General features: G+C 37.8%; 1 protein-coding gene across 1 annotated transcript in view; it reads left to right on the forward strand.

The window, feature by feature from the left end:
* SPEF2 (sperm flagellar 2) overlaps positions 1-14,405 on the forward strand; it is a 111,945-nt gene that overhangs the window by 25,992 nt on the left and 71,548 nt on the right. Inside the window, exons 8-11 of the mRNA XM_084628061.1 lie at positions 358-546; positions 1,556-1,743; positions 7,507-7,675; positions 14,053-14,272. Coding sequence (XP_084484187.1) covers positions 358-546; positions 1,556-1,743; positions 7,507-7,675; positions 14,053-14,272 — 766 coding nt within the window. The remainder of the gene's footprint in view (positions 1-357; positions 547-1,555; positions 1,744-7,506; positions 7,676-14,052; positions 14,273-14,405) is intronic.

Genomic DNA, 14,405 nt, shown 5'->3' on the forward strand with positions numbered 1-14,405 from the left:
TATTTGAAGCACAGAAAAGTCACATCAAAATTGTCTGTACATAGTATTTTCTTCAGTTTGTGTTAAAATTAATGTTAGCTGCCAAAATTTTAAGAAAGTTTATTTCTGTTGAGTATCTCATTAAAAGATTTTTAAGTGGTTATGTATTACTTGATAAGACCATAACTATATTATATTACTGATAGCATCATAAATAGAAATGTATGTTTTAGGCTATGTATGTTAAATAGGCATAGATGAAGACTGTCACGCTATTTTGAATAAACATTTTATATTGAGAATATAGAATTTTCTGACACTAATCCATGAAATAGTTAATCACTATTTAGCATAGTTTACAATATTTTATTTTTTTAGGAGGCTTACCGGGAAGAGCAACTTATTAATCGATTAATGAGACAGTCCCAGCAGGAGCGGAGGATTGCTGTGCAACTCATGCATGTTCGGCATGAAAAAGAAGTGCTATGGCAGAACAGAATTTTCAGAGAAAAACAGTATGAAGAAAGACGACTGAAAGAGTTCCAAGAAGCTCTTGACAGAGAGGCGGTAAAAGATTAATTATTCAATATATTGTGCAGAGCTGTGTCTACCTCCCATACATGAGCCCAGATTTTTAAAGGTATTCAGGTATTGCCCAGCCAGTGTTGCAAGGCCTAAGTGACTTAGGAACCTGTCTCATTTTCAAAAGTGACTTAAGCACTTGGGAGCCTAAGTCCGAATGAGATGTTATGCCAAATGGTATGCGTACAGCAGGGCATGGCATTCACCCTTTCTAGCCCCGTCCCCTCATTCTATCTTCCCCCCAGTCATTAATTCTCATTAGGAATCTCATGCATCCAGGAGTCTGTAGGTATTGATCAGGGATTCTCCAGAATTACACCTCCTGACCACCAGGGCCCACTGTGCCCTTGGGAGTGCTGATAGCCAAGCTGCTGTTTCTCCTTTCCGATTTATGTGCAAAAATTTTGGAAGGTGGGGGTTCTAAAGTTCAAATAGCATCTGTATCTTTGTCTTAATTCTTTGCAGATTAGGCCCTTGCTGTTTAAATTGTGTGCCACACCTTCTAAAATGTATTTAATGGCTGAAATCCTGGCCCAATTGACTTTGAGAGGGGTTTTGGTATTGACTATACTGGGACCAGGATTTCACTCAGTGTCTGCATGACTGTTCTTCATGAATAGCAAATGTACTCTCTCCAAGTTTTAAGGTTAAAATGGCTTTTTTTCAGAAATCACTGAAAATTTTTTTTTACTTGCTATGGGAGAAGTAACCTTTTGCTCCTTTACTTCAGTATATTAGTAACAATTTTGCAAAAAGCAGGGACTTACAGAGTCTTCAGAGGTTGTATTCAAGCTTCTGCAGGTCTTAATTTGTTATTACCTGCTATATATCATTTGATTAATGAATCTGATAAAAATGTTTTCAATTCTTGACTCAAGTTCATAGTCTTTTTAAAAATGCTTAGAGTAATCTTTAAACTTTTTTTTATTGCTATGCCAGTGCAAGTTAATTTCCAATCTAATTTAAAAGTTTGCTTTTGAAAAAAAATCCTTAGGCTCTTGCAAAACAAGAAAAAATTGATTATGAGGAACATATTTGCAAAGAAAGAGACCTACATGAGAAAATTGCTGCTGAAAGAGCGGAGGCTCGATATAAAAAGCATTATTCCATGTGTTGGGAAGTGATTGACCAAATTATTGATCTGTCAACCAAAACAGGAGAATATCGAATGTTGACGAACAAGTAAGTAAATTTCAGAAGTCAGAGAAAAGAAATATATAAGAAACAGAATACAGGGAAAGGAATCATGAGTTCTGTTTCTCATATTCAATGTACTGGAGCTAATGTGACTATGGAAAAATTAATCTCAACTTCACAGTATTAATTACTTTAAACTGGAAATACTTTTCAATATTTTCACATTTTTTGCACATGAAGTATTAATAATAATAATAAAATATTATATTTGTAGTACAACCTTTTGTTCTAAAGGATCACAATGTACTTTATATAGACAGTAGGGCTGTTAATTAATCACTGTTAATTCAAGTGATTACCACAAAACAAATTAACTTGATTAAAAAAATTAATTGTGATTAATCACTGTTTTAATTGCACTGTTAAACAGTAATACTGAAGTAATAGTATTTTTCTATTCGCCTCATACAAGTGCTGTAGTGCAATCTTTTTACTGTAAAAGTGCCACTTATAAATGTAGATTTTTTTTTTATTTTTGTTTTTTGGTTACATAACATTTGGTATATTATCGAGAAAAACCCATCCTCAGTATTGAAGAATGTCTTCTGGAATGGCGGTCAAAGCATGAAGGGGAATACAAATGTTTGGCATATTTGGCACATAAACACCTTGCAACGCCTGCTACAAAAGTGCCATGCATACACCTGTTCTCATTTTCAGGTGACAATGTAAATAAGAAGCTGGCAGCACTATCTCCCATAAATGTAAACAAACTTGTTTGTCTTAGCGATTGGCTGAATAGGAAGTAGGACTGAGAGGACTTGTAGGCTCTGAAGTTTTGCATTGTTTTGTTTTTGAGTGCAATTATGAAAAAATAAATTCTACATTTGTAAATTGCACTTTCATGATAAAGAGATTGCACTACAGTACTTTTATGAAGTGAATTGAAAAATACTATTTCCCTATAAACAGGGGGGAGGGATAGCTCAGTGGTTTGATCATTGGCCTGCTAAACCCAGGGTTGTCAGTTCAATGCTTGAGAGGGCCATTTAGGGATCTGGGGCAAAAATTGGGGATTGGTCCTGCTTTGAGCAGGGGGTTGGAATAGGTGACCTCCTGAGGTCCCTTCCAACCCTGATATTCTATGATTCTATGAACAGTGCAAGTATTTGTAATGACAAATAATGTAAAGTGAGCACTGTACACCTTGTATTCTGTGTTGTAATTGAACTCAATATATTTGAAAAGGTAGAAAATATCCAAAAGTATTTAAATAAATAGTATTCTGTTATTGTTTAACAGTGCACTTAAAACTGCAATTAATCACAATTATCTTTTTAAAAATAATTTGACAGCTCTAATAGAAGTAAGTTTGCAAAGCATTTTGAGATCCTTCAGGTGAAAAGGCATTAGGTTCAATGTGTACTTTACAAATTACTTCCCTCACATCAGCAAAGGACCCACCTGTAGGGTGGAACAGCAACCATTTAAGAAGTCAAGAAATCACAACTTAATGCTTTAGGACTGTAAGAGGTTTTCCTACCTGGTCTGGCATTAGATGCTGCCATGCCTTTGTTTCCCATCAATCAGACTGGTGCTTCAGTTTCCCCTTGCTTTCAGGTAGCTGGGTGCTTCAGTGAAGTGGCAGTTTGGCTCTCTGGTCAAGTCAAATATTCCTCCCTTTTGAAGACAAATAAAAGTGCAAAACAAAAGACTTCTGCAAAAAAACAAAACCAAAAACATCACCCATCCTTAGCTAAGTCCTTCTCCTTAATAGCTAGGATTCCACAACAGTTCTTTGCCACTCCCTGGTCCACAGTTCTTCAGCTTTCTGTACTGGCTTCACTGATAGACTTCTCCTGCCACAGGTGAAACAAATCTTTCAGCCACATTCAGTGTAGTCCTCAGTAATCCTTTATCTTTACTGGGCTAAACAGGCCTTTCTCCAGGGTATACTGTGGTCTTCTCCACTTGAAGGAGGAAAGTAAAGGAGAACTTCCCCTTATCCTCTCCAGAAGCTTTGGCCTGGGACCTCTAGACAAGAGAGAGCTAGTTTTCTCACTTAGTCTCTGGCCTTCTCTGTTACTTCCTTGTCATACTTTTTTCTTCCCCTGCTTTCTCCTTGGTCCGGAAACCTTTAGCACTCCTTAGTCCATGGCTCATACTCTTTTCAGTCATACTCTTACTCCTTGCCAGTTCCTTCTCCTGCCTGCCTTTAGGACTTTCCTTAGGTCCTGTCACTGGCTTCTGGCCACAGCCCCTCTCCTTCTCCTGCTTCAGCTCCCTGACCTCTGGGAACACTATTGTTCAATAGTGGCAATCTTGGTCTACAACTCAGTTTGGTCCACCTAGGAGCATCTCTACAGCAAGCTGCTACACCCTCCAGCCTTCTCTCACTATTGCGAAAACAAGCGATTGTATATAGTCCTGTTCCATTCCATAGTAGGCTTTGCTGTAACCTGCAGTCACACAATCCATCTGAGGAGTACAATCCACAGAAAGCTGATCTTAAAAGGCTTTAACTGGACTTAGGCCTGCTTTGAAAGGGACAACATGTTCTGTGACAGTCTGAAATAATACTGCATGCATCTGAAACTGCAAAGTGAATATAATGCAAATTTGAATTGTTCAGGACAGCACGTTTAATGTTCTAACTCATGCAAACAGTACTAGCATATGAGTAAGCAATTCAGAGAGTGGAACCTTTTTGTGGCTTTCAGAGAAAAATCTAAGGGTCAGCCCATCTTGGCTCAAAGCCTGTTTAAGTGGATAATATTGTGCATTCAGTCATGTTATGAGATGGTTGGACAGGGCTCACTTAATTAAGGGCATAGCAGCTTCCACAACATGTATAAGCAATGTGCCTTTATTTGAAATCTTTAAGGCTACTGAATAAGGCTACCTTCAAAAACCACCATTTTCATGACATGGTATCAAGAGCAGATACTGGTTTTTGGGAAGGCAGTGTTTGTCATTGTTTACCTAATAGGGATCCTCAACCCATCTCCCTGAAGAAATCACTGTTAGCTAGTCTTAACCCAGGAGATGGTTAATAATGAGTTAACAAGGTACAACTTCAGGTGGTTATTGATCTTTTTGTACTGAAATTTTAAAATAAATATTCAGTTTTTAAGGGAAAGTAGGGGGAAAGCCCACAAATAACATGAACTGTCGAACTGCTGAAAGGTAATATGTTTTAAAATATTTTTGATCCTTCCCGCATTATGTAAGTGTGAAAGTGCTCTCCCCTTCTTTTGCCTCACCTTCTCATTTCCCTCTCTCGTCTCCTTTTTCTCCTTACAGATCAGTACAGCTCTTCTTGAGAGACATTGAAAAACAACTAAAACAACTAGGAGTCCTTGTGGCACTTTAGAGACTAACAAATTTATGTGGGCATAAGCTTTCGTGGGCTAAATCCCACTTCATCAGATGCATGGAGTGGAACATACAGTAGAGAGGAATAAGTACACAGCATATGAAAAGATGGGAGTTGACCAAGTGGGAGGGTCAGTGCAACTCCCATCTTTTCATATGCTGTGTATTTATACCTCCCTACTGTATGTTCCATTCCATGCATCTGATGAAGTGGGATTTAGCCTACGAAAGCTTATGCCCACATAAATTTGTTAGTCTCTAAAGTGCCACAAGGACTCCTTGTTGTTTTTGCTGATACAGACTAACATGGCTACCACTCTGAAACCTGAAAAATAACTATACAGTGATTACACAGAGCCCTGCACTATGATTTTTATCGAGACAGAGTACATAGATTAACATACTGTATGATTATTAAGAAATAACTATACAATTATTGTGCATATCAGCACTTTAGAAACTATGAGAATTCAGATAATTGAATAATTGATAGGACCAGGAGAGGACTGAATGTCTGTTTTTCTCACTGTAGGGTATCCCTGTACTTAGGCTGAGGCCACTGCATTTCAGTATAATTGGAATTAATAGTCTTATACTGTGAAAATATGAATAATGTATAAGTTTTATAAGATGTCTTTCTTATGAATTTCATATTTTTCTCTCTACATCGAGAAGCAAAAAAGTCCTCTAAGAGGCACAGCACAGAACTCACAGGTCAGGAGTAGGGGGAGGCTAAAGTTGCTTAAATCTTTGTGCCCTCCCAATCCTAGGGTGCTCCAGTGGCTGGATGGCCCATAGCATAACTTAGACAACCCTGGGGGCTTGTTTACATTACAGCAGCTTTCCTGGGCTGCCCTAAGGACCACCGCTCTGCTTGGAATCTCCACAGATTGTGGCCCACCCCTGACATGCCCCCTGCATCAGAGCTTGTGAGATGATCCTCGGAGAGCAGTCTTGCAGCTGTCTCCACAGTGTCTGTCCCAGGGGAAACCTCCCCTGGTCAGATTTGGGGCTTTAAGGGCTCCCTTATGTTGTTCCAGCCTTTTTACACTGCAAAAAGGGGCTAGAGTGGTGGTGAAGATTTCACCCCAGGAATATAAATCTAAAACTCCATTGCCTTTAAAGAATAACTGTTATGTTAGAAGATTAAGAGCAAAAGGTTATTAAAGAAAAAATGTGCAAATATATATTATGGCGCAGTAGATGTTTAATATGAATCGTATTTCAGCATTGCAATATTCAGCATGACATTCGCATTTTGTGCGTGATTTCCTTGTCAATGTACAGCCATGACTCCAATGTAAATTAGTATAAAACATATGTGAACTGAGTGGTGAATACACCATATAGGTATTTCAAATACATATACAGATCAAGATTGTATCAGCATCCTCACTGCCACAGGAGGTAAATTTTGTCAGTATTTCCATGCATTTCCTTGTGCAAGATGCAAACAGTATTATTTTCAGTGTTCAAAAGTATTATGTGCAAAGTATATTTATAGCATAACACTCAGTTATCTCAGATCTGTAGTTAAAAAGAAGAAAATTCAAATAGATGAAGTTGTTCTAAAATGATGATGCTGTTTTGCTAGCAATTTTATAGTTGTGCCCTTTTATGGTCATATAATTAAATCACAGCTGGTTTTTTTAAAATACAAAGTGCAAGATAATTAAAAGGTACTCATATGTATTTTGATAATAATACAACTCCGTTTCAATTTGAGCACACCTGTTGAATACAGGCTGTTTGTGCTCCTGATGTTGCTCAGCTTGTTGATTTTAGCAGCTATGGAATTACTCCATATGATGTGTTCAGGTTCTTTGTTTTATCTTTAGTAATAAAAACACTTTTTCCTTGTTTATATCTACTCTGATTTGCTATTTTCTGTAAATACCTTTCTTTTCTAATGGAAACATAATCAGGTTGAATTACTTATATGATCATAAACTAGTATCAGCATGTACAGTAGGCATTTCTGGACAGCTCTTGCCACCCTCCTTTTGTTGGTGCGGAAGGCTCTGAGTGCAGAAAAACTGCAGAAGGGATGTGGAGTCCACATCTCTTGTGTAGTCTAGCGTACATCTCCACAGATCCTGCAATAAGTCCTTCCGCAGTGAGAATATAAGTTTTGGAATGGGAGAGGGGCAGAGACAATAGATTTGCTACTACACAGTTTCACCAACCAAATACTGCACACTGGCACATATGTGGAGGTACAGCGGCCCTTGTGTCTATCACAGCAGCTGCAGAGGAGGTTGGGTACAGCCTTTAGGGAGGGCTCTATCTTCATCCCAAATCCCACAGATGTTCTAGTGTAGAGCCTGTTTACTTCTGCTGCGTGTTTGGTGCAGAATTGGGTCCATAATTCTCAAAATAGCTGACTTGTTAGTTTGGTTTGACAACTAATTTGGTTTGTTTTTGTTTCTGCAGCCTAATTCCAATTAAACTGATGCGTGATTGGAAAGAACTTTTTTTTAATGGAAAACCAATATATGAACAAGCGTTGATTGAACCTTTGCCAACTGAGCCAACCCCAGAACAACTTGTAGAGTTGGATAAAATGAATTTGCTAGATGAGACAGATTATGATGAATATAAGGTACCCCTAACTGACATGGCAGAATGGAAGAAAATGCACCTTGTTTACTCATGATTGCTGACAATTTTTTGTAATGTTATAATACATTTGGGTGGAGTTTTTTGACAGTTTATGATGATAGAATTAGATGTAAATGTTCATGTAGTTACAGATGTTTTCACATTAACTCCATATTGGTGTGGGAGTAAATAGTATTTTCTATTGCTGGCATTTGAAAGCCTGTGCAACCCTGAAAATCTTAATCCTTTTTTGGCCTTGAGTGCAGTAACACATTTCATACTGTATATGAACAGCTGATGTTACTATCAAGAATACATAACTACAACATATGAAATCTCAGTGCAATTATTTTTAAGTGGAAATTAAATTGTAGTTAATGCCACCACATTAGAAAATGTAACACAAAACAGTCAGCAAAAAAAAAAAACCAACTAAATAAAAACTGCCTGTTACAAAATCTGGTAGTCCTGTATATACTATATGCAACAATTTGTGATTTAAACCTTTGTAGTGGAATTTTATATTTGGAGATCCGTTTATTTTAATAAGACAACATTTTAAAAAAGAAGTTTTGAGAGATGGCTGGTATTGTTATAACCATGTTGTAATAATCTAAGTGACAATTTTTCTGATCCTATAATCTGTTTCCTGCAGTTTTAGAACACAATGTAATTTAACAATTGAAAATTGAAGTAAGAATGTTGAACTGCTTTGGCCAAAGTACACTACATAGTTATTTCCCCCCAATTCAGTATTATTTTTTCTCTGGTTTGAAAAAGAAGCTTTTATGCTTTGAATCTTTTCTGACAGTCTGTTTAGTATAATATAGCACAATCATTGTAAATAACTTGTATTTCTGTCTTTGTTGTTTGAGAAATGATTACCACACGATATGTGCTTTTTACCCACATCCTGAACCAATTGGTACATATTCTTTTGCAGTAAGTAGTCAACTTTTGTTAGGGGTTGGTGTGGTGTATGTCTGACAGCTCAGTTTATTTTGTTTTCAATCTTTGAGTATGTTCTTTGCCAACTGACAGTTATTTACAAGATACCTGTTCATACAGCATTAACATGTATGATAAATTTGAAAACCTTCCTTAGAAGAGCAAAGACAAATATATTCTGTGAGGAAGGAAGAAGGGAGGAAGCTAGAAGGTTGAGATTTAGTAATGGCATAATAAGTCTTTGGGCCAGAGTCTCGTTTACATTAAGGCCTCTTTACACCACTCTGGGAGAATGCAGGATGTTAAAACTGATGTAAATTTAATTTATTCACCCTTTAAGGCCTCCTTACATTGCAAGTGGGATAAAGAGACCTTAGAGTAAAGGAAAGTCACCTCTAGGTTTCCAGTCCTACTTCCCTATTCCATTCCTTGTCACCAAACATTTGGTGTTCTCAATTCAGTTTTGAATTAACTTGCAATTAACTTGTAATAAGTAAATGGCAAGTTAATGACCATAGCTTTAATATCTGTTTAAAATGCCAGGCAAATTTATGGAATGCTATATACGTTTTGAATAATAAATGTTAATTTAAAAAAATTAAGTAATTTCGTAACTCTTAACAGGCCAATCAACACAGCAGTCATGTACTGAATTAGGACAGACAGCAATAGAACTTTGTTTTAAATACATATTGAGCTTATGCAAAAATAGTCATTAATAATTAGGATAGCAATTTTTTAACTGTTTGCATTATATTCAAGTGATGTAATGTACAATAACTCATTGGTTCAAACAGAGCATAGTCACTATTCACTAGGATCCTTTAGCAAGTCAAATTGGTTACAGACATTTGAACAGAGAGCAAACAGAAATAAAATCAGTGTTGATGAAAGAAGTGCATGATCTATGCAGGACAGCACAAGATTGAGAACCAGATTCACTGACTCTCTAATTACGACTGTCTGCTGTCTAAATACTGACTCTCTCTTTGGTCATGGCAAGTCACTTAACCCAAAATTTTCTAATACGGCCCTTAATTTTCAACGTGGCTCAACTTCAGACACTTAGCATCAAAGCAGAGGTGGGTATTGAGGGAAGGATATGAAAGAGGTATATTTCACCGCTCTTTTTATCTTTCCCCTATCATCTTTGTACTTTGATCTTCACTACCCCCTGTGCTTGCACCAAACATCAATTCTCTTTTCATTCAAATCCTTCCTTAAAATCCCTCATTCAAACACTACTTTTGCAGAGCCTATCAATGTCAGTTAGTGCTGCCAGAAGTATATAACATATCACAACATATACTTGAAGAAAAAAAAATTCACAGTCATGAATTTTCACCATCATCTGATCTTCCAGTTTCTTATGCATCTGAACCATTCTGTTTGTCTAAGTTAGGGGAAAATACTAAAGCCCTTACTAATTTTTAATGAGGTTTTAGGCAAACTCCAATTAAAATTAATATCAGTTTGCTTGAGTTAAAGACCTCAAAATTATAAGCTCTTTGATACAGGAACTATAGTTCTGTGTAATGTACAGTGCTGAACATACTAATGGTGCTTATTAAAAGTAAGAAAAATGCTGATCTGCTAAAATTATATACACGAGGAAATTGAATAGTAATTCACACATTCAAATGAGCTTTGGAGTAACAATGGATAGACAAAACAATATGAACTAATATTGTATAGTTAGAGAATATAAAGAAGTTGTCAGTCAGCAATTAATCAGCAAGGCCCTTTAGAATATCTTCTTCAGTTCAGATTAACAAAACATTTTTCTAGAACTGCAGTGACCGTATCAAACACAAATGTGTGTGTGAATTAACAGTGTGAATTAACAGCATATTTGAATTATATCCCAAACTCTTGTGCTATCGCAGCAACTTTTGATGTCAGAAATTGAGACAGTGAGGTTAAGGGAGTAAAAGTGAAGACAAGAACATAGGCAGGTATGTATTGCCTTACAAAATATTGTGACTCCAATATAAGAAGTATAGCTGATAAAACAGCAAAGTACGGCAAACACCTGACATAACTACTGCAGTGCATTCTACAGTGGACTGTCCTTGAAGAATATGTGTAAGCTGCAGCAGTTGTAGATTGCAGCTGATCATTTGTTAAATAGAATCAGTCACAAAGAACACATTACACTAGTTCTCCTAGAGCAATGTTGATAAATGCAAAGTAATGCACATTGGAAAACATAATCCCAACTATACATATAAAATGATGGGGGTGTATATTAGCTGTTACCACTCAAAAAAGACATCTTGGAGTCCTTGGGGATAGTTCTCTGAAAACATCCACTCAAGATGCAGCTGCAGTCAAAAAAAGCTAACAGAATGTTGGGAATCGTTGTGAAAGGGATATATAATAAGACAGAAAATATCATATTGACTCTGTATAAATCCATGATATACCCACATCTTGAATACTATGTGCCCCATCTCAAAAAAGATATATTGGAATTGGAAAAGGTTCAGAAAAGGGCCAAAAAATGATTAGGGGTATGGAATAGCTTCCATGTGAGGGGAGATTAATGAGACAGGAACTTTTCATCTTGGAAAAGAGATTACTGATAGAAGTCTATAAAATCATGCCTGGTGTGCAGAAAGTAAATAAGGAAGTGCTGTTTACTCCTCATAACACAAGAACTAGGGATCACCAAATGTAATTAATAGGCAGCAAACAAACAAAAGGAAGTATTTTTTCACGCAACGCACAGTCAGCCTGTGGAACTCTTTGCCAGAGGATGTTGTGAAGGCCAAGACTGTAACAGGGTTTAAAAAAGAACTAGATAAATTCATGAACAATATATCTATAAATGGCTATTAGCCAGGATGGGCAGGGATGGTGTACCTTGCCCCTGTTTGCCAGAAGCTTGAAATGTGCAACGGGATGGATTGCTGATTACCTGTTCTGTTCATTCCCTCTGGGGCACCTGGCATTGGCCACTATTGGAAGACAGGGTATTGGGCTAGATTTGGTCTGATCCAGTATGGCTGTTCTTATGTTCTTAAAAATTTAGATCGACATGGAATCTTAGTTAACTTCCAGGTGCAATTCAAGGTACTGACTTCGATCTGTATATCCCTATATGACTTGGGTCCTGGCTGTCTGAAAGACAGGGCATGTCTACACTACAGACTTAAGTCGACCTATGTTAGGTTGACTTACAGCCACTGCGGTGGCTGATGTCCACACTACCCTCCTTCGGTTGGTGGTGTGTGTCCTCACTAGGAGTGCTTCCACTGACGTGAGGGACACTGACAGCTGGGAGTGGGGGGCAGCTGCCTGGGATTCTTGGGTCCCTGAGCGGGAAGCCTCTGGGCAGCAGCCTGGCTGGGAATAGGGAGCGGGGTGGGCGCAGCCCAACTGGGAGTGGAGAGCTGGGGGCCGGGCTCTACCTGCCTGGCTTTCTTGACAAGATAGCCAACAGCCAATATAAGTAACACAGTATCTAGACAGACACTGTCACCCTAACTACACCAACATAAGCCCTATGCCTCTTGTGGAGGTGGAATTATTATGTTGGTGTAGCAGGACACTTACATCGGCGGGACAAAGCTGTAGTGTGTACTCTGACATAATTAGGTCAATGTAAGCTGCCTTACGTCGACCTAACTGTGTAATGTAGACCAGGCCTGCCTCTCCCCTGTGAGCCATCATGACAATTTAGGTCATCAGAGACACAAAAGCTAATAGTCCTTAGATTTAAAGGCCAGAAAATTGGTGACTGGGTGATCTTAATGGAGAGTCCCTGCAGTACGGAATTCACTTTTCCCCCTTGTCTGACAGGTGTGTCTACACTGGAGCTAAGAGCTTGCCTCGCAGCCCAGGTAGACAGACATGTGCTAGCTCTGTTCAATCTAGTGTGCTAAAAAATAGCTGTATAGATGTTTTGGCAGCATAGGCTAGCCACGTGAACTCGGACCCAGGGGTCAGGCAGGCTGGTACTTGAGTGGCTAGCCTGTGCTGCCACCCATGCTGCAATGTCCATGCTGCTATTTTTAGCACATGAGGTCAACTGGAGCTAACATGTGTCTGTCTACAAGGGCTGAGAGGCATTCTCCCAGCTGCAGTGTAGATATTCCCTTAGAGATCAAGTAAGTTGATCCTGTCTCCTCTCATACATTTTTATCTGCCCTGAGATATGTAAGAGGGCACATTTTATAGCTCAAAATAAGTTTTGCTATTTGAAAAATAGGCAACATTTTAATTTACACTAATAATATAGTTATATGCAATCACATCTAGTTACAGTTTCCATGGGATGCTCCATGTGAAAATAAGTAAGCACAAATCAAGTTTATATTTGAAGAGTGTGAAATACATTGAGACATCATCTATTCGTTAATAGACATAGGAAAAATAACTATATTTTACTTGTAGTGTGATTGAATACATATTGTGTCTTTCAGTAGTGCTCAGAGGGAGAACTGGATGACATAAAAGATTGGTAACGAAGTGTTTAACCTTTAGATTACAAGCATGAATCTAGCCCAGGTTGTTGGAAGCCAAAACTTGTCCTCTAGAAGCTGTTTAATGGCCTGTATTCTCAATAAGTCTTTTTAAAGAGTTAGAATTATCCGGTCCTAATAAAATGTTCCTTTTTCTTTTGTTAGGATCAACCCACAGCTAAGTCAACACTAGGAGTGCTTTGCTGGTATAGCTATACTCATATACTGTACCAACAAAGGGCTTCTAGTTTGGACACAGCTCATACCAGCAAAACTATGCTTTTGCCAGTATTGATTATTATAGCCCTCTCTCCACTCACAAGCAGCAAAAATGCAGCTTTGCCTGTATAACTGCATCTATGCTGGGCACTTTTGCCAGCACAGCTGTGTCAGTCAGAGATTATACCTCATCACATCCTTGACTGATGTAGCTGTGCCAGCAAAAGTTTGAAGTATAGACCTGGCCCACATTTCTCATGGTTATTTTTCTCCCTTAAAACACTGTGTAATTTAGTTTCTTAACTAAATGCTTAGGAAATAAATCAAATAATTTATAATATGTTACTGAAAGTTTTAGCTAGATGTTGGTGTATGGTAATAGGGAAGCAGTGTTGTCTAATGTTTAAAGTAGGGGGCTGAAGTCAGGACTCCTGAGTTCTGCTCCTAACTCTGCCCTTGACTTGTTTTTTGCATTGGTCAAATTACTTAATTTCTCTGTAAAACAGATAAGAATGGGTTTACTGGTCTGTAAAATGGGTAAAATAATACATGCCTACCTCAAATAGGTTTTAATGAGTTTTAATGAATAATGTTTGTAAAGCCCTGTGATATCTATGGATGAAATACAGCATTCTAGAAGTGCAAAATAATTTATGTATTTATTTATTTATTTCTGTGTTTATCTTTTAAAAGATGAAATACACGGCAGAGTCACAAATTATTCTCTGATTTGTTTTTGATACAGAGTATGATAGGTGAGTGGTGCCCACCTGAAGAGCACAGTGGAAGCAAACCTCCACCTAATAATAATATATTGGGTCATGTGGTTCATAGATTGATGGACATTGTCTACCCTCCAACGCCTGAACCCCCACCACCTGTATTTCCTCCGTTTCCTATCCAGGGATGTGTTTTAGGAAAGCTTTTTAGTGGAAAAAGCACCTGTGTAAAGTTCTTGGAAGAAGGTAGAAGGTTTTTTTCTGTAGACTTTTTTTTATTGTTTGTTTGTTTTGTTTATACTCTTTTAAGCCCCAGTCCCTACAATATGCTCTTTGTGGTCAGACCCCTGCACCTGTGCAGAGCTCATTGCAAGATAGG

This window comes from Lepidochelys olivacea (genome assembly GCF_965140295.1).
Source record: "Lepidochelys olivacea isolate rLepOli2 genome assembly, chromosome: 5".
Taxonomy (NCBI): Eukaryota; Metazoa; Chordata; order Testudines; family Cheloniidae; genus Lepidochelys; species Lepidochelys olivacea.